At 50.6% G+C, this 21,722-nt stretch overlaps 1 protein-coding gene across 1 annotated transcript; it reads right to left on the reverse strand.

Annotated features, from left to right (window-relative positions):
* Nucleotides 1-3,746: 3,746 nt before the first annotated feature.
* On the reverse strand, nt 3,747-21,503 carry LOC144000323 (D-3-phosphoglycerate dehydrogenase-like; the record flags this gene model as incomplete). Its single annotated transcript, XM_077494061.1, is given in 5 exon segments — nt 3,747-3,946; nt 4,472-4,667; nt 6,628-6,752; nt 7,458-7,590; nt 21,351-21,503. Coding segments are annotated over 5 exon segments (735 nt in total), but the record flags the coding sequence as incomplete, so codon positions are not given.
* Nucleotides 21,504-21,722: the final 219 nt, after the last annotated feature.

The raw sequence follows: 21,722 nt of genomic DNA on the forward strand, positions 1-21,722 counted from the left end.
AACCCCCACTCAGCAGCAGAAGAAGAAAACCTCTGATTGGTCAACAAAACACCAGCCACGTTTCCGTTGTAAACGAAATTTCGTATTTTGTACAAAATTCAGATGCATAGAAATTCGTATTTCGGATCCTCCCGAATTTACGGAAATTTTTACAAATTTTCAATTGGTACGAAACGAATCGCACATGTCTGGGCGTCTGTCCTCTAGACACACCAGCTGAAGCCCCACATGGAATCATTCAGCCCGACTCGTTGAAGAGCCCTTTGAAGGCTTAGGTGGTACTCTGGTGGTTCATTGGACAATTCATCAGAGGAGGGCATGGAGGAGAAAAGGGGTGGAGCTGACAAATCCGGCATCATCACCACCAGCTGTATGGAGATGTGGTGGCAAAACAAGCGGCAGCACCGAGCCCTGTCCTGCACCCTTCCGAGTTGCAAGAAGATTCACCAGTGTACTATGAATGAAAAATACAGCGTCCCCGTCCATGCTTGATGGACCACGTGCCAGCAGTAACGTGGACTTTGCAACTGACTGCCTTGCCCAACGATGCCAAAACATTGCCTTCCATGTGATGGTACAGAGCTGGCATGGCCTTATGTGCAAAGAGATAGTGACTGGGATCGGCTGCACATGGGCAAGGCCCAGACAGCTGAGCTGTGGGAAGTGGCCAGGAGATCACAGCTCCACAATGTGATGGCATAGGGTGGCTGCTCTCTACTCTTCCACGATGGTTGCCTCGTTGGGGTTGAGCCTCACTTTCCTCCTCTTCTCTATCCGGCACTCAAGTCGCATCAGTGACCCCATCATCCTCATCATCATCTCCTCCATCCTCATCATTTCCTCCATACTCATTACCACTGGAACCAACTTGGCAATGCGCTGCGGCTGGACTGCCAATTGGTTGTGTACCGGTGTCCTCCTTCCTCTGTAGGCTCACGTTCCTGCCTTCCTCTACCTCAGAACCAACATCAGAATCCAGCAATGGCATCACCAAGGGGCAAGTGGCTGACGCTGTGATCAAATAATTCAGCTGACTCCTCCATGTCTGATGCCGGGGCTATGGCAGGAGTAGATGTGGACAAGGAGGCAGAAGAACCCGCTCTGGTAGCTGCAGGGGACTGCACACTACACTTTGCTTGGGTGATACAGGATGAGGAGGAAGGTTTAGTAAGCCAGTCCACCACTTCCTCTGCATGCTGTGGCTGGATAGCAGTAAAGAGGGGAAATGATGCCGTGCCTGAGGACTGACCACGTCCACGTTTGCCTGTGGACACATATGCTGCCGGCCCCCCTCACAGTGCCATGGGAACGTCTGCCTCTCCTTGTTGGCCTCCCATGATGAATGGGGCTTATTACCAAAATGTAATAGAGATGGGGAAACGTGTAATTGGATGCACTTTATTGAATGGAAACTGGTGTTTGGTGCACTTTAACTGCTACTGGCAGAAATGTCACTTAAATATACTGCAGTAAAACTGCACTGAGGCACTGCAAGATGCTGCAGTAAAATTGTACTGACACTACAATATACTGCACTAAAATTGTACTGACGCAGTGCAATATACTGCAGTAAAATTGTACTGACGCACTACAATATATTGAAGAAAAATTGCACTGGCAAACGTCAACATACTGCAGTAAAACTGCACTGCAATATACTGCAGTAAAATTACACTGACACACTACAATATGCTGCAGTAAAACTGCACTGAGGCACTGCAATATGCTGCAGTAAAATTGTACCAGCACACTTCAATATACTGCAGTAAAACTGCACTGAGGCACTGCAATATATCGCAGTAAAATTGCACTGACACTGCAATATACCGCAGTAAAATTGCACTGACACTACAATATACTGTAGTAAAATTGCACTGACACTACAATATACCGTAGTAAAATTGCACTGACACTACAATATACTGTAGTAAAATTGCACTGACACTATACTGTAGTAAAATTGCACTGACACTACAATATACTGTAGTAAAATTGCACTGACACTACAATATACTGTAGTAAAATTGCACTGACACTACAATATACTGCAGTAAAATTGCACTGACACTACAATATACCGCAGTAAAATTGCACTGACACTACAATATACCGCAGTAAAATTGCACTGACACTACAATATACTGTAGTAAAATTGCACTGACACTACAATATACCGCAGTAAAATTGCACTGACACTACAATATACCGCAGTAAAATTGCACTGACACTACAATATACTGTAGTAAAATTGCACTGACACTACAATATACCGCAGTAAAATTGCACTGACACTACAATATACCGCAGTAAAATTGCACTGACACTACAATATACTGCAGTAAAACTGCACTGATGCACTACAATATACTGCAGTAAAACTGCACTGATGCACTACAATATACTGCAGTAAAATTGCACTGACACTACAATATACTGCAGTAAAACTGCACTGATGCACTACAATATACTGCAGTAAAACTGCACTGATGCACTACAACATACTGCAGTAAAATTGCAACGACGCACTTCACTATACTGCACTATTACTATAAGATCTCTACCCGCGTTTCCTCCACATTTCTGATTGATGCCAACTGATCTCTCATCTCATGTTGGGCAGGTCTGGTATTGGGGGTGGCAAAGTGAATGACACTCTTGATCATGAAGTGTTTTTACAGCAGTCGGTTTGGCCCCATAACATGATCTTTGTACATGAACTCTGGAGACAATCCAACCAACATCATAAGTGTCCAATCCAATCATCTTCACAACCCCCAATTCAGGAAAAACCTCATCAAATTTCCAGTATAATGGGAAGGTCCTGATAAAAAGTGAAAAGCCGTATACTGTATGTATTATACAGCGCCATGTATCTCTGTGGAGTGTGTGTGTGTGTGTGTGTGTGTAATTTATATATATACACACATACATACATACACACACACACACACACATATATACATACATACAGTAAAGGATCTGGTCTTCCTGCAAACAATGACTAAACCATTCACACCTACGTGTGACATCCACCTTTCAAACAGAAAGTGTCCAGTGCTCTAAATTCTTCTCAATAATACATTTGTAGAATGTTGTCCAATGATGTGCAAGGAAATGGTATATTGTAGTGATCAATAAATATGACTGAAATCAAAGCTGCCTGACAATATCCCCGATATCAGATAACAAATCAACTATTCAGAGATGCCTCGCCGTACCTCTAAATGTGCATCAATTCACTCATATGAGTGCATCCTCCACAAGTGACATACACTATATTGTCAAAAGTATTGGGACACCTGCCTTTACACACACATGACATTTAATGACATCCCAGTCTTAGTCCGGAGGGATCAATATCACGTTGGCTCTGTCCTTTGCAGCTATAACAGCTTCACCTCTTCTGGGAAGGCCGTCCACAAGGTTTAGGAGGGTGTCTATGGGGGTGAGGGTGACCATTCTTCAAGAACATTTGTGAGGTCAGGCACTGATGTTGGACGAGAAGACCTGGCTCACAGTCTCCGCTCTAATTCATCCCAAAAGGTGTTCTATCGGAATGAGGTCAGGACTCTTGACTCTGGAATATGGGGGACACATGGGTGTAGATCCTACCCTTCAACGCACAACACTGGACCTCCCATCACAGAGGAGGGAGGAATGTAGCAAACAATGTACATGTTTTCCGACTTGCGGAAGTCGCATGTTCTGCAGCATCTGGACACAAATAAAAGATGAGACACAGCAAGTACCAGCGATACTTTATTGACTACTCTATTGACCAAGAAGAAGAATATGGCACTTTGATGGGTGGAAGGGGATCAGAAGGTGACCTGCAGACAGGATCCCAGGGGCGTCAGGTCGGAGAGGGGCCCGGAGATGAGCGCTATGCTGTACCCTCCGGCAGTGTGGAATGATTCTAGGTGATGTCCGGTGGAGGAGAGGAGCTCTGCCCGAGACAAAAAAAAAAAAAGAGGACAAAAAAGAGGACAAGTCAGTACAACAGCAAAGGACAAGAAGATAGTTCTATCGTTTTATCGTTTTGTTCCCTTCCTTCCATGCAGAATTTAGTTGCCCTTGTGTAGCCCAATGCCCATATATACACACCCACTTCTACCCGACACCTAAACCTTTCACAATGGCAGGTCGTCCTCCTCACTTTCTTTGTATTGTGTTATATATAAAGAGGAAACGTGGATCATGGATTGTGTACGTCACTTAGGGGGTGTTGTTGGCTCTGTTGGTTTTTGTCGGCATGATTTGGATGAAGGGTTTGTGCCTAAAAAGATATTGGTGTTGAGCCTCTGCATACCTTAAAGAAGCATCACCTCAATCATTGCTGAATACCCCCAGCGGACCAATGGCATGTAGCACTTTCACAACGTAGTCACAGTGCTAGATGCCCCCCCGGCCCCCTAAGGAATTCATTCTTGGGTTCAGTTGAGTGGATGGTGGTAATGGAACAGTCACTTACCTAGCAGATTGCCGAGAGAGGCCTCAGTGGTCCACAGAAGTAGAGTCCCGCTCAGCGACACCGGGCTCCGGAAATGTGAAGATGCAGCCTGGAGCAGACACGGCACGGTGCCACTTAATCCACCAACCAGGTGTAGATCTCCGGCAGACACCTTCAGCTTAGTCTCTGTAGAGTCCGCGGAATGGCGGGACGTCACCTAGGACCAAGGAGGAAACATGTCAGCCAATCAGTGACTGAACACTGTGGAGCAATTCAGATGTGGAGAAGTTCGGAAGGCAGGAAGCCAAGATGGTGTGAGGGTATAGGTGGGCGCTGGCAGGGAAGACGGTAAAGGTGAGAGGAATATACTGTACATACCTATCATAGAAGTTTGGTCTATTCAGTGGGAGATGGAAGTAAATCCGAAATGTCAAAGGCAATGATTAATACCACTCTGTCTACCACCTACAATGTTCATCTTTGAAAGACCAACTGACAGGAGTCATAGCCTATGAAGATAGGTCTTCGATTCCCTACTCAAGAGTAAGAATTAAGCCCCATACACACTATCAGATTTTCTGCTGATTTTTTTCTTCAGATTTACCAAAACCATGTAGTGAAGGGCCGGCCTGATTGCAGACACATTGAAACTCCTAAAGGTTTGACCTCATATTATATGGTTTTGGTAAATCTGAAGGAAAAATTCTGCAGAAAATCTGATAGTGTGTATGGGGCTTTAGTTATACCGTATTCATACGTTTCATTGCATCCTGAGGACCAGGGCTCTATCCTGGTTCCAGATGTTCATTTATAGTCGCCCGTCTTCCTACTCATCCTTCTATCTTCAGGTTCGACTTCCTCATCTCTCTACCAAGTCTTGCCTCTGTTCACAAAGTAAATGTAGAGATACAAGGCACTCCAAACTGTGTTTCAATCTTAACATTCGTCACATACAGTACATAGAGCAATGTTTCTGAGCCCTAAAGCAGCTCCTTCACCAAGCAACACGGGACAAGCTCCTTCACCAAGCAACATTGGACAAGCTCCGTCACCAAGCAACACTGGACAAGCTCAGTCGCCAGGCAACACTGGACAAGCTCCTTCACCAAGCAACACTGGACAAGCTCCGTCACCAGGCAACACTGGACAAGCTCCGTCGCCAGGCAACACTGGACAAGCTCCTTCGCCAGGCAACACTGGACAAGCTCCGTCGCCAGGCAACACTGGACAAGCTCCTTCGCCAGGCAACACTGGACAAGCTCCTTCACCAGGCAACACTGGACAAGCTCCTTCGCCAGGCAACACTGGACAAGCTCCTTCGCCAGGCTACACTGGACGAAAAGCTCCTTCGCCAGGCTACACTGGACGAAAAGCTCCTTCGCCAGGCTACACTGGACGAAAAGCTCCTTCGCCAGGCTACACTGGACGAAAAGCTCCTTCGCCAGGCTACACTGGACGAAAAGCTCCTTCGCCAGGCTACACTGGACGAAAAGCTCCTTCGCCAGGCTACACTGGACGAAAAGCTCCTTCGCCAGGCTACAGTGGAGGAAAAGCTCCTTCGCCAGGAAACGGAGGAAAAGCTCCTTCGCCAGGAAACGGAGGAAAAGCTCCTTCGCCAGGAAACGGAGGAAAAGCTCCTTCGCCAGGAAACGGAGGAAAAGCTCCTTCGCCAGGAAACGGAGGAAAAGCTCCTTCGCCAGGAAACGGAGGAAAAGCTCCTTCGCCAGGAAACGGAGGAAAAGCTCCTTCGCCAGGAAACGGAGGAAAAGCTCCTTCGCCAGGAAACGGAGGAAAAGCTCCTTCGCCAGGAAACGGAGGACAAGCTCCTTCATCAGGAAACGGAGGACAAGCTCCTTCATCAGGCTGCTATGAACAACCACCTTCGTATGGAAAGAGCTGTGAAAATATGGAATAGACTTCCACAGGTACTTGTTTTAGCACCTTGGTCAGGTGTGTACTGGTGATCGGTATTCCTGCTGTTCACAAGACATTTGTTCTTTTATGTAATCTTTTAGTTGTAGGACAGTTGCGTTTGAAAATGGATTGATATTAGATTTTACAGGCCTGGAGCAGCAGGATTTGAAGAGTTGGTGGCACATTCAGCAGAGGTGAAGGAAGGACACTTTATTTCTGGGAAGGAGTTTTGTGGTTTGGTGTCAGGCAAGCCAAGAACTCACCTGGATTCCAACTTCCTTGGCAAACAAAGAGGAATTCACCAGGTTGACCTTCTTGTCTGAGTTTTGGAGAAGACCGATGGCCACAGCTGAGCAGAGGAAGGACCCCGAGCTCTTCAGAGGGTCTCCTAATTGAAGAAAGTAGAATTTTGCATTAAAGACAAAACAACATTGGAATTTTCTGCTGATAGATGGACTACAGAAAAGAGTTAATCATCTTTCCCTTAAAATATCATCTATGATGGGTTGAGAAAAGGGTGCAGAGGGTGTCAGCTGTCTCAATATAAACAGCAACTGGCTGAGATAAGCCATCCCAACCTATCAATTCTCCTCTTAATAAAACAAAGAGTAAGTGGTACAGACAGGAGGGACAGAGACACACACGGGGGGGGGGGGGGGACGACGACAGAGGACACAGACAAGGGGGAGGGGGGACAGAGGACACAGACAAGGGGGAGGGGGGACAGAGGACACAGACACGGGGGGGGGGCAGAGGACACAGACAAGGGGGAGGGGGGACAGAGGACACAGACGGGGGGGGGGGGCAGAGACACAGACAGGGGGGGGGGGCAGAGACACAGACAGGGGGGGCAGACAGAGACACACAGACAGGGGGGGGCAGACAGAGACACACAGACAGGGGGGGGGCAGACAGAGACACACAGACAGGGGGGGGGCAGACAGAGACACACAGACAGGGGGGGGGCAGACAGAGACACACAGACAGGGGGGGGGCAGACAGAGACACACAGACAGGGGGGGGGCAGACAGAGACACAGACAGGGGGGGGACAGAGACACAGACAGGGGGAAGGAGGAGACCCCCTGGCTCACCTGATGTGGTCACTTGGACCTCTCCACTGACTTCTGGCAGCATGGATCGGAGGAGGACCCCCAGTGCCTCCCCCAGCTTGATCCAGGGTTTGGTTTCTGGGGAGAAGGCTTTGGTGAGAGCCGGAGCATTGACCTGTAGAGGGAGAAGAAGAGGTGTGAGATATGAGGAACAATCAGAACACAGAAGAGCAGATTACAACCACGAACTGGCCGCCATCCAACATGCAACAGGGAAGGAAATGTTGGCTTCTATTCAACTCTCTAAGTACTGGAAATTTGCATGGAGTCAGAACCTTCCAGGACTGGAAATTTGCATGGAGTCAGAACCTTCCAGGACTGGAAATTTGCATGGAGTCAGAACCTTCCAGGACAGGAAATTTGCATGGAGTCAGAACCTTCCAGGACAGGAAATTTGCATGGAGTCAGAACCTTCCAGGACAGGAAATTTGCATGGAGTCAGAACCTTCCAGGACAGGAAATTTGCATGGAGTCAGAACCTTCCAGGACAGGAAATGTCCATGGAGTCAGAACCTTCCAGGACTGGAAATGTCCATGGAGTCAGAACCTTCCAGGACTGGAAATGTCCATGGAGTCAGAACCTTCCAGGACTGGAAATGTCCATGGAGTCAGAACCTTCCAGGACTGGAAATGTCCATGGAGTCAGAACCTTCCAGGACTGGAAATGTCCATGGAGTCAGAACCTTCCAGGACAGGAAATGTCCATGGAGTCAGAACCTTCCAGGACTGGATTGAATATTGTAAATGGTGAAATGCTAGAAGTCAGATCGCTCTTTTCTTACGGAATGGGCCGACTCATAATACATTAATGAGATGGTCGTTGGGAAGAATTACTCCCTTAGAGATGGCTAAAAAGATGAATGGTGTCAGTGGGAAGTTAATCGGAGAGGCAAAAGATTGTTCATTGCTCAAAGAACCTCTGAGGGAACCCTGGGCATCCGTAGGACCCAGTCTGAGAAAAACAGTTCTTACAGATTGGATAAATCACCACAACATGATGGGTCCAGTTTGTGGAGGCCTCCTCTGTCCCCCCCCCACTATGCTTGGAAAATCTCACCATCTAAAGGCCTCTCTAATGAATCCATAGGTTTGCCTTTGAGGATATCCCCATCTATCCAATCACATAGGAAGCCATTGATGAGACCCTCCCCCAGAATCCCTCTCTGAGGATGGCCCCATCTATCCAATCACATAGGAAGCCATTGATGAACCTTCCTGATGGGAATCTGGAGGATCCATCATTGTAACACTTCTATGGATGACCTGGTGATTTATCATTCTACAGCCATTTCTATTCACTCCAAGACCCCCCCCCCCCATCCTTCTTATATAAGAAATCAAGGGATGTTTGTTACTCTGGGAGAGCGCCACCACTATTCCTATGTGATTATTACATCCTTGTTTATTTTTTTCCTTGCTGTTATACATCTCTGATTATATATTTCCAAAGGTATTGGGACACACACACACACACACATTGGCCCTTTGCCGCTATAACAGCTTCAACACTTCTGGGAAGGCCGTACACAAGGTTTAGGAGATGTGTCTATGGGAATGTTTCACCATTCTTCCAGAAGAGCATTTGTGAGGTCAGCTTTGTGGACTGGTCCAAATCATTTGGCGGAGTGGGGGAGTTGGGTTTGGCCCCTTAGTTCCAGTGAAGGGAACTCTTAAGGCGTCAGCATACCAAGATATTTTGGACAATTTCATGCTCCCAACTTTGTGGGAACAGTTTAAGGATGGTGTGGGGGATGGAGTATCACCGGTTCAGGCTGGTGGTGGGGGGTGTAATGGTGTGGGGGATGGGGTATCACCGGTTCAGGCTGGTGGTGGGGGTGTAATGGTGTGGGGGATGGAGTATCACCGGTTCAGGCTGGTGGTGGGGGTGTAATGGTGTGGGGGATGGAGTATCACCGGTTCAGGCTGGTGGTGGGGGTGTAATGGTGTGGGGGATGGGGTATCACCGGTTCAGGCTGGTGGTGGGGGTGTAATGGTGTGGGGGATGGGATATCACCGGTTCAGGCTGGTGGTGGGGGTGTAATGGTGTGGGGGATGGGATATCACCAGTTCAGGCTGGTGGTGGGGGTGTAATGTTGTGGGGGATGGGATATCACCGGTTCAGGCTGGTGGTGGGGGTGTAATGGTGTGGGGGATGGGGTATCACCGGTTCAGGCTGGTGGTGGGGGTGTAATGGTGTGGGGGATGGAGTATCACCGGTTCAGGCTGGTGGTGGGGGTGTAATGGTGTGGGGGATGGGGTATCACCGGTTCAGGCTGGTGGTGGGGGTGTAATGGTGTGGGGGATGGGATATCACCGGTTCAGGCTGGTGGTGGGGGTGTAATGGTGTGGGGGATGGAGTATCACCGGTTCAGGCTGGTGGTGGGGGTGTAATGGTGTGGGGGATGGGATATCACCGGTTCAGGCTGGTGGTGGGGGTGTAATGGTGTGGGGGATGGGATATCACCAGTTCAGGCTGGTGGTGGGGGTGTAATGTTGTGGGGGATGGGATATCACCGGTTCAGGCTGGTGGTGGGGGTGTAATGGTTGTGGGGGATGGGGTATCACCGGTTCAGGCTGGTGGTGGGGGTGTAATGGTGTGGGGGATGGAGTATCACCGGTTCAGGCTGGTGGTGGGGGTGTAATGGTGTGGGGGATAGGGTATCACCGGTTCAGGCTGGTGGTGGGGGTGTAATGGTGTGGGGGATGGAGTATCACCGGTTCAGGCTGGTGGTGGGGGTGTAATGGTGTGGGGGATGGGATATCACCGGTTCAGGCTGGTGGTGGGGGTGTAATGGTGTGGGGGATGGGATATCACCAGTTCAGGCTGGTGGTGGGGGTGTAATGTTGTGGGGGATGGGATATCACCGGTTCAGGCTGGTGGTGGGGGTGTAATGGTGTGGGGGATGGGGTATCACCGGTTCAGGCTGGTGGTGGGGGTGTAATGGTGTGGGGGATGGAGTATCACCGGTTCAGGCTGGTGGTGGGGGTGTAATGGTGTGGGGGATGGGGTATCACCGGTTCAGGCTGGTGGTGGGGGTGTAATGGTGTGGGGGATGGGATATCACCGGTTCAGGCTGGTGGTGGGGGGTGTAATGGTGTGGGGGATGGGATATCACCGGTTCAGGTTGGTGGTGGGGATGTAATGGTGTGGAGGATGGGATATCACCGGTTCAGGCTGGTGGTGGGGGTGTAATGGTGTGGGGGATGGGATATCACCGGTTCAGGCTGGTGGTGTGGGGGATGGGATATCACCGGTTCAGGCTGGTGGTGGGGGTGTAATGGTGTGGGGGATGGGATATCACCGGTTCAGGCTGGTGGTGGAGGTGTAATGGTGTGGGGGATGGTATATCACCGGTTCAGGCTGGTGGTGGGGGTGTAATGGTGTGGGGGATGGGGTATCACCGGTTCAGGGTGGTGGTGGGGGTGTAATGGTGTGGGGGATGGAGTATCACCGGTTCAGGCTGGTGGTGGGGGTGTAATGGTGTGGGGGATGGGGTATCACCGGTTCAGGCTGGTGGTGGGGGTGTAATGGTGTGGGGGATGGAGTATCACTGGTTCAGGCTGGTGGTGGGGGTGTAATGGTGTGGGGGATGGGGTATCACCAGTTCAGGCTGGTGGTGGGGGTGTAATGGTGTGGGGGATGGAGTATCACCGGTTCAGGCTGGTGGTGGGGGTGTAATGGTGTGGGGGATGGGATATCACCGGTTCAGGCTGGTGGTGGGGGTGTAATGGTGTGGGGGATGGGATATCACCAGTTCAGGCTGGTGGTGGGGGTGTAATGTTGTGGGGGATGGGATATCACCGGTTCAGGCTGGTGGTGGGGGTGTAATGGTGTGGGGGATGGGGTATCACCGGTTCAGGCTGGTGGTGGGGGTGTAATGGTGTGGGGGATGGAGTATCACCGGTTCAGGCTGGTGGTGGGGGTGTAATGGTGTGGGGGATGGGGTATCACCGGTTCAGGCTGGTGGTGGGGGTGTAATGTGTGGGGGATGGGATATCACCGGTTCAGGCTGGTGGTGGGGGGTGTAATGGTGTGGGGGATGGGATATCACCGGTTCAGGTTGGTGGTGGGGATGTAATGGTGTGGAGGATGGGATATCACCGGTTCAGGCTGGTGGTGGGGGTGTAATGGTGTGGGGGATGGGATATCACCGGTTCAGGCTGGTGGTGTGGGGGATGGGATATCACCGGTTCAGGCTGGTGGTGGGGGTGTAATGGTGTGGGGGATGGGATATCACCGGTTCAGGCTGGTGGTGGAGGTGTAATGGTGTGGGGGATGGTATATCACCGGTTCAGGCTGGTGGTGGGGGTGTAATGGTGTGGGGGATGGGGTATCACCGGTTCAGGGTGGTGGTGGGGGTGTAATGGTGTGGGGGATGGAGTATCACCGGTTCAGGCTGGTGGTGGGGGTGTAATGGTGTGGGGGATGGGGTATCACCGGTTCAGGCTGGTGGTGGGGGTGTAATGGTGTGGGGGATGGAGTATCACTGGTTCAGGCTGGTGGTGGGGGTGTAATGGTGTGGGGGATGGGGTATCACCGGTTCAGGCTGGTGGTGGTGGTGTAATGGTGTGGGGGATGGGGTATCACCGGTTCAGGCTGGTGGTGGGGGTGTAATGGTGTGGGGGATGGGGTATCACCGGTTCAGGCTGGTGGTGGGGGTGTAATGGTGTGGGGGATGGGGTATCACCGGTTCAGGCTGGTGGTGGGAGTGTAATGGTGTGGGGGATGGGGTATCACCGGTTCAGGCTGGTGGTGGGGGTGTAATGGTGTGGGGGATGGGGTGTCCTTCCAGCAAGATAATGCCCCATGTCACAAAGCTCCAATCATCTCACCACTGGACAATGAGGTCCCTGTCCTCCAATGGCCTCCACACTCACCACATCTCATCCAGTAGAGCACCTTTGGGATGTGGTGGAATCATTTGGCATCATGGATGTGCAGCCAACAAATCTGCAGCAACTCTGAACTCTGATGTCACTATGGAGCAAAATCTCTGAGGAACGTTTCCAACACCTTGTTGTATCTCCGCCACCAAGAATGGAGGCCAAAGGGGGTCCAACCCGCTACCAGCAAGGGGCACCTAATAAAAGGGTCCAGTGAGGGTATATAAAAAGACTGGTATAGATGGGCATCGGTAGGTATAGATATAGAAGACTGGGTGATCTCAGGAAGTGATGACGCCGGTCGGAGGACGAGTCATACAGAAATCAGAAGACATTTAGGACTTCCTCGTGTAACCCACAACCCCCCACCCCCCACCCCCCTCGGATCTCATTACTGGCTGAGAGCAGAACGAGCTTCGGAGGGGGTCAGGAAATGTAAGAGGAACTCAGATCTTTATTATACATATATATAGGAGATCAACGTCATCCAGACGTATAATTGTCCTACAGAGCCTTGCAAAAGTATTCACCCCCCCCCCCCCTCGGCTTTTCACCTATTTTGTAACATCACAGCCTTTAGTTCGACGTTTCTTTAATCTGAATTCTATGTGATGATCAGAACACAATAGTCTAAGTTGGTGAAGTAAAATTAGAAAAATATAAAACATAAAACTATTTTTCAGAAATAAAAAACTGATAATTGTCATGTGTGTATGTAATCATCCCCCTTTGTTATGAAGCCCATAAAATCTCTGGTGCCGCCAATTACCTTCAGAAGTCACATGATTAGTGAAATGATGTCACCTGTGTGCAATCTAAGTGTCACATGACCTGTCATTACATAGACACACCTTTGTGAAAGGCCCCAGAGGCGGCAACACCTAAGCAAGAGGCACCACTAACCAAACACGGCCATGAAGACCAAGGAACTCTCCAGACAAGTAAGGGGACAATGGTGTTGAGAAGTACAAGTCAGGGTTGGGTTATAAAATAATCTCCAAATCTTTGATGATCTCTAGGAGCGCCATCACATCCATCATAACCAAATGGAAAGAACATGGCACAACCGCAAACCTGCCAAGAGACGGCCGCACACCAAAACTCACAGAGCGGGCAAGGAGGGCATTAATCAGAGAGGAGCACAGAGACCTAAGGAAACCCTGGAGGAGCTGCAGAGTTCCACAGCAGAGACTGGAGGATCTGTACATAGGAGGGCAATGAGCCGTACGCTCCATAGAGTTGGGCTTTATGGCAGAGTGGCCAGAAGAAAAACATTACTTTCACCAAACAACAAAATGTATGGAGGAAGGTGATGTGGTCTGATGTATGGAGGAAGGTGATCTGGTCTGATGTATGGAGGAAGGTGATCTGGTCTGATGTATGGAGGAAGGTGCTCTGGTCTGATGTATGGAGGAAGGTGATCTGCTCTGATGTATGGAGGAAGGTGATCTGGTCTGATGTATGGAGGAAGGTGATCTGGTCTGATGTATGGAGGAAGGTGATCTGCTCTGATGTATGGAGGAAGGTGATCTGCTCTGATGTATGGAGGAAGGTGATCTGGTCTGATGTATGGAGGAAGGTGATCTGCTCTGATGTATGGAGGAAGGTGATCTGCTCTGATGTATGGAGGAAGGTGCTCTGCTCTGATGTATGGAGGAAGGTGATCTGGTCTGATGTATGGAGGAAGGTGATCTGCTCTGATGTATGGAGGAAGGTGATCTGCTCTGATGTATGGAGGAAGGTGATCTGCTCTGATGTATGGAGGAAGGTGATCTGCTCTGATGTATGGAGGAAGGTGATCTGCTCTGATGTATGGAGGAAGGTGATCTGGTCTGATGTATGGAGGAAGGTGATCTGGTCTGATGTATGGAGAAAGGTGATCTGGTCTGATGTATGGAGAAAGGTGATCTGGTCTGATGTATGGAGGAAGGTGATCTGGTCTGATGTATGGAGGAAGGTGATCTGGTCTGATGTACGGAGGAAGGTGATCTGGTCTGATGTACGGAGGAAGGTGATCTGGTCTGATGTATGGAGGAAGGTGATCTGCTCTGATGTATGGAGGAAGGTGATCTGGTCTGATGTATGGAGGAAGGTGATCTGCTCTGATGTACGGAGGAAGGTGATCTGCTCTGATGTACGGAGGAAGGTGATCTGGTCTGATGTATGGAGGAAGGTGCTCTGGTCTGATGTATGGAGGAAGGTGATCTGGTCTGATGTATGGAGGAAGGTGATCTGCTCTGATGTATGGAGGAAGGTGATCTGCTCTGATGTATGGAGGAAGGTGATCTGCTCTGATGTACGGAGGAAGGTGATCTGCTCTGATGTACGGAGGAAGGTGATCTGGTCTGATGTATGGAGGAAGGTGATCTGGTCTGAAGTATGGAGGAAGGTGATCTGGTCTGATGTATGGAGGAAGGTGATCTGCTCTGATGTATGGAGGAAGGTGATCTGCTCTGATGTACGGAGGAAGGTGATCTGGTCTGATGTACGGAGGAAGGTGATCTGGTCTGATGTATGGAGGAAGGTGATCTGGTCTGATGTATGGAGGAAGGTGATCTGGTCTGATGTATGGAGGAAGGTGATCTGGTCTGATGTATGGAGGAAGGTGATCTGGTCTGATGTATGGAGGAAGGTGATCTGGTCTGATGTATGGAGGAAGGTGATCTGGTCTGATGTATGGAGGAAGGTGATCTGCTCTGATGTACGGAGGAAGGTGATCTGGTCTGATGTACGGAGGAAGGTGATCTGGTCTGATGTATGGAGGAAGGTGATCTGGTCTGATGTATGGAGGAAGGTGATCTGGTCTGATGTATGGAGGAAGGTGATCTGGTCTGATGTATGGAGGAAGGTGATCTGGTCTGATGTATGGAGGAAGGTGATCTGGTCTGATGTATGGAGGAAGGTGATCTGGTCTGATGTACGGAGGAAGGTGATCTGGTCTGATGTATGGAGGAAGGTGATCTGGTCTGATGTATGGAGGAAGGTGATCTGCTCTGATGTATGGAGGAAGGTGATCTGGTCTGATGTACGGAGGAAGGTGATCTGGTCTGATGTATGGAGGAAGGTGATCTGGTCTGATGTACGGAGGAATGGGGCAAAAATCCAAAGTGACTTGGAGCTGTGATATCCGCAAAAGGCGGCTCTACAAAGTACTGAATTTAGTACGCTGGATTCAGCCAACCACCATTACTGCAGATTTGTAGAGGAACTCTTGTGAGACGTTGAGGGAGGAAGGAAACCTCCTACTAGTGATCTTCGCAGCCTGTGGCCCAGGGGGGGGTGGGGGGAGGGTGGTGACAAGGTTTATGATAACACATCATGTGTGACCGTGTGAATCTTTGCAATCACCTCCTCCACTTCCCCCCCGGAGCTATTTATACCGTCACACGTCTGACCTTTATCAAAGCAAATCTTCACCCCTAGGGGCCCCAAACTTCAGGAAACCTCTCTCCTCCACATATCGGACGCTGGAATTCTCTGGTACGGACCCCTCTATCAATTCCCCAGAAAAAGGGGAGCATATCTGCCCCCCCCCCCTTTATTCTATAAAGGAGGCTTCCAGATTCTAGAACCCCCAGTTCTTTTTGGGGGGACTGCATATGAACATTGGGATAAGGGTGCCTTGCATGGGGGGGGGGGGGGCTTTGCACAGCGATTTGCTGACTACTGACCAGAGTGGCCAATCTGTAAATTGGAGAAACCTTCATTTCCCAGCATCCAATGGCAGACAGCTGTGCAGAGGAAATGCGGTCCCCCGGCACTCAGTAAACTTTTCTCCATTTATACTCCATGTGTCATCATAGCAGCCCACAAACAATAAAAATAAATAAAATTCCGCAGACATCACTGGGAGCCAGGCATTGGCCCAAAATGATATTGTCCAAGGTTTGCCCTACAGAAGCCCTGCAAATTACAGAAACGCGTCGGTACCATTATTTATGGCAGAGATCCTCAAAGAGTTGATCAGGAGTCACATGCAGCATGGCCGTCTTCTTCCAGCTGCTCAGGCATTTAAAGGATTTTGGGATGGAGAAGGTTTACATGACCATATCTACATCACAGCCAGTGGGCATGGTCCCATCGCGGGACAGGCACCACTAGGCTTGATCCCATCACGGGACAGGCACCACTAGGCATGGTCCCATCACGGGACAGGCACCAGTAAGGCATGGTCCCATCACGGGACAGGCAGCACTAGGCATGGTCCCATCACGGGACAGGCACCACTAGGCATGGTCCCATCACGGGACAGGCACCAGTAAGGCATGGTCCCATCACGGGACAGGCACCAGTAAGGCATGGTCCCATCACGGGACAGGCACCAGTAAGGCATGGTCCCATCACGGGACAGGCACCAGTAAGGCATGGTCCCATCACGGGACAGGCACCAGTAAGGCATGGTCCCATCACGGGACAGGCACCAGTAAGGCATGGTCCCATCACGGGACAGGCACCAGTAAGGCATGGTCCCATCACGGGACAGGCACCAGTAAGGCATGGTCCCATCACGGGACAGACACCAGTAAGGCATGGTCCCATCACGGGACAGGCACCAGTAAGGCATGGTCCCATCACGGGACAGGCACCAGTAAGGCATGGTCCCATCACGGGACAGGCACCAGTAAGGCATGGTCCCATCACGGGACAGGCACCAGTAAGGCATGGTCCCATCACGGGACAGGCACCAGTAAGGCATGGTCCCATCACGGGACAGGCACCAGTAAGGCATGGTCCCATCACGGGACAGGCACCAGTAAGGCATGGTCCCATCACGGGACAGGCACCAGTAAGGCATGGTCCCATCACGGGACAGGCACCAGTAAGGCATGGTCCCATCACGGGACAGGCACCAGTAAGGCATGGTCCCATCACGGGACAGGCACCAGTAAGGCATGGTCCCATCACGGGACAGGCACCAGTAAGGCATGGTCCCATCACGGGACAGGCACCAGTAAGGCATGGTCCCTCACGGGACAGGCACCAGTAAGGCATGGTCCCTCACGGGACAGGCACCAGTAAGGCATGGTCCCTCACGGGACAGGCACCAGTAAGGCATGGTCCCTCACGGGACAGGCACCAGTAAGGCATGGTCCCTCACGGGACAGGCACCAGTAAGACAGGGCCCCTCACGGGACAGGCACCAGTAAGACAGGGCCCCTCACGGGACAGGCACCAGTAAGACAGGGCCCCTCACGGGACAGGCACCAGTAGACAGGGCCCCTCACGGGACAGGCACCAGTAGACAGGGCCCCTCACGGGACAGGCACCAGTAGACAGGGCCCCTCACGGGACAGGCACCAGTAGACAGGGCCCCTCACGGGACAGGCACCAGTAGACAGGGCCCCTCACGGGACAGGCACCAGTAGACAGGGCCCCTCACGGGACAGGCACCAGTAGACAGGGCCCCTCACGGGACAGGCTCCAGTAGACAGGGCCCCTCACGGGACAGGCACCAGTAGACATGGCCCATCATGAGACAGGCACCAGTAGGCATGTTCCATCACGAGACAGGCACCAGTAGGCATGTTCCATCACGAGACAGGCACCAGTAGACAGCACCCCTTATGGGACAGCAGGCACCAGTAGACATGGCCTCTCACGGGACAGGAATCAGTAGTTATAGGGACCACATGATCATTGCCTGTCCTGACCTGGCTACATCCCATTGTTAAGATGCAATAGTCATGACATGAAGAAGAGGTCAGCAGACAGGAGGCCATACTCCTGTTATGCTGGTTGGGTGACACTGAGATGGTTTTGGCCTCCCCACCCCTTATGTTTTACTGGTGTCAAAGGCAGCCATGACAATTGGCGAGGGGTGTATACACAAGATGTAGGCTAGGAAAGTGAAAAATTTGGGGGGACCTTCTAGAAGGATCCCTACTTCCAGGCTTTGCCTTCTGAGGATGTCAATATATGGGTCTAGAATCTAGGAGTCTAGTCCCGACTTCCCAGACTGCTGTCTAGGAATAAACGTAGCTGTGAGAGGTCCATTGTCTGTCAGGACATTGTCTGGGAAGCAGAAGTAGGGATTCATTCTCCTGGCTGCAAAGTAGGGATTCACTCTCCTGGCTGCAAAGTAGGGATTCACTCTCCTGGCTGCAAAGTAGGGATTCACTCTCCTGGCTGCAAAGTAGGGATTCACTCTCCTGGCTGCAAAGTAGGGATTCACTCTCCTGGCTGCAAAGTAGGGATTCATTCTCCTGGCTGCCCATCTGGGCCTAGAGTGTCCAAGGATGGCCTGCTGCAGAGACATGAGAAACTGAAAGGTAGACACCCCTCTGAGCCTACAGACTCTACAATGGCCTATGGCAGAGACCCAAAGAACCTCAATCTGACCCGTGACAGAGGTCAAAAGAAGCCGCAGATTCTAGGCTGGCCTGTGGCAGAGACGTAGGAAACTGGAGGACAGCTGCCATCGGTCAGGAACCTCATGCACCAAGAGCTCATTTTCGTGTGCATGGATGTGAGCGTAGGAGGTGAACAAGACGTGCAAGGACAAGAAAAAGTAGGCATGGATCACGGCACACCCATGCATGCACGGGCGCGCCCACTGATCCTGGAGCCCGGGGGCCTTTTTTAAACCCGAGGTCTGCCTAGCCTCATTGCTGTCCTCCGCTCCGATCTCCGATTCCGAGAATCTGCTGATCCGACGCTTCTCTTTGGATTCCCTTTGCCGGTTATATCTGCTGCTCATCTTTGTTATTGGCCCCAGCCTGGACTTCTGACCACGCCTCCTGACTTAGTACCTCCCTGCCAGCACGTTGCCGACTACCGGACTGCCCGTTTCTGACCTTGAACATGATTGTGATCCTGTGCCCATCTGCCGCTGACCATAGCTGGTGACCCAACTCCATATTGCCACTGGGTGCAGGTCTGCATTTTTCCAAACTCAAGTTCACTACTGCAGCTTGCTGGCACTTGTGCCCTTCCACTGCCCTAGCAGTCCCTGCCTCCACCACCGGGGGGGGGGCTTGGACGGGAATTGTGCAAGAGCCTACCTTCGTCATCTCAGGCTCCACCAGTGACACCATCTGGGCCTATAGAAGAGGTTTTTGGGTATCTTGTACCCCAAACCCTCTCTCCCAAAGACAGCTGAGCCAATAAGACGATTAAAATGTACTGATTCGGGGTAGTGTCAGGGCCATTTTTAAGGCAGGGCAAAAGGGGCAGCCGCCCTGGGCCCTGTCATTCTTGTGGGGCCCAAAGCAGCTGCCTCATACTTGCCAACTATCCTGGTGTAAATTCCCTCGTCCTTTGGAGGTTTTAGTCCTGTGATGTGTCCCAATATCTCAGTGTGAAGTGCTGCTACTAATGCTGCCCAGCCCTGCCCTATTGTTGTATAAAGATGACTCACCTGCAGACCCTGTCTTTACATGTAAATTACCGGCATTCATATGTAAATGGGGGTGGCCAACGGCATTGTATATCATGCACCCCCTGAGGTCATATCCGCAATAATCTCTAGCAACCAATAAACAAGCAGAAATCATGTGCTGTAACCTCTGGCAACCAGTCGGTGAGCGGTAATGATACACTGTAACCTCTGGCAACCAGTCAGTGAGCGGTAATGATACACCGTAACCTCTGGCAACCAGTCAGTGAGCAGTAATGCTACACCGTAACCTCTGGCAACCAGTCAGTGAGCGGTAATGATACACCGTAACCTCTGGCAACCAGTCAGTGAGCGGTAATGATACACCGTAACCTCTGGCAACCAGTCAGTGAGCGGTAATGATACACCGTAACCTCTGGCAACCAGTCAGTGAGCGGTAATGATACACCGTAACCTCTGGCAACCAGTCAGTGAGCGGTAATGATACACCGTAACCTCTGGCAACCAGTCAGTGAGCGGTAATGATACACCGTAACCTCTGGCAACCAGTCAGTGAGCGGTAATGATACACCGTAACCTCTGGCAACCAGTCAGTGAGCGGTAATGATACACCGTAACCTCTGGCAACCAGTCAGTGAGCGGTAATGATACACCGTAACCTCTGGCAACCAGTCAGTGAGCGGTAATGATACACCGTAACCTCTGGCAACCAGTCAGTGAGCGGTAATGATACACCGTAACCTCTGGCAACCAGTCATTGAGCGATAATGATACACCGTAACCTCTGGCAACCAGTCAGTGAGCGGTAATGATACACCGTAACCTCTGGCAACCAGTCAGTGAGCGGTAATGATACACCGTAACCTCTGGCAACCAGTCAGTGAGCGGTAATGATACACCGTAACCTCTGGCAACCAGTCAGTGAGCGGTAATGATACACCGTAACCTCTGGCAACCAGTCAGTGAGCGGTAATGATACACCGTAACCTCTGGCAACCAGTCAGTGAGTGGTAATGATACACTGTAACCTCTGGCAACCAATTGCAATAGCTGCCTGATCTGATTCAGTAAACTGATTTTTTTTAGTCTAACTGCTATTTATTGTATGTCTTAGAGCAAGCAGAGAGCAAAACTGCATGAGGGGCCCCCCCAAGAAAAGTTTTGCCCGGGGTCCAATCAATATTAAAGACGGCCCTGGGTAGTGTAAGGTCTTTATGGGGGTAGGCCAAAAGTAGGATGGCTTGCTGGCCTTCCATCATTGTCATCTTATACAGCCTTTAGAAACCAGGGTGAACCCACCATATGACCTGAACGCTGGTTGGGGGGGGGGGGGGGGTTCAGCTTTTACGTGCATGAGAGTAAAGTAACCATGACAACGGTTGTCAACCTTGTATGCTGTCACTGTGTGGTGTTCATATCTCCAGCCTGTAGAGGTCACTGTTCACACCTGTATAATATATATATATCTCCATACTCTGTATAGGTCCCCATCTTATGGATGCCAAAACTTATTAGAGCACTACTCTGCCCCCCACTATGGGACACAACAACATGTATTGTAAAAAAAAAAAAAAAAAAAAAAAAAAAAAAGGTATAAAATACTACAAAACACACAGGAGAGCGTCACGAGAACACGACCCATCGGCTCTACTCACCGCTCCGACCAGAGCGCGTTCCTTCACCAGGTCCACAATCTGCTGCGCAATCTCCTCCCCGCAGCGGTTCTGGGCTTCGTGCGTGCTGGCCCCCAGGTGGGGGAGGCTGATCACCAGCGGGTGGTCTACGAGGGCCCGATCCCGGGGTGGTTCCTGGGTAGGAGGGCGTTAAAAAAAAAAAGAAAAGAAAAAAAAAAAAAGGAATTTAGTGATAAGCCCCCCAGATTTCTCACGTGGAAAAAAATAAATAAAATTTTTAACTAAAACTAGGGATGAAGACCACATTTCTGCAAAGTTACATTTGGGGCAATATGACCAATTTCACATCGGCAAAACATTGCTAAAAAAAATAAAAAAAAAAGAAAAAAAAAA

Source organism: Lithobates pipiens, unplaced genomic scaffold (genome assembly GCF_037356315.1).
Source record: "Lithobates pipiens isolate NorthernLeopardFrog02 unplaced genomic scaffold, aLitPip1_a1.2 Scaffold_22, whole genome shotgun sequence".
Lineage (NCBI taxonomy): Eukaryota > Metazoa > Chordata > Amphibia > Anura > Ranidae > Lithobates > Lithobates pipiens.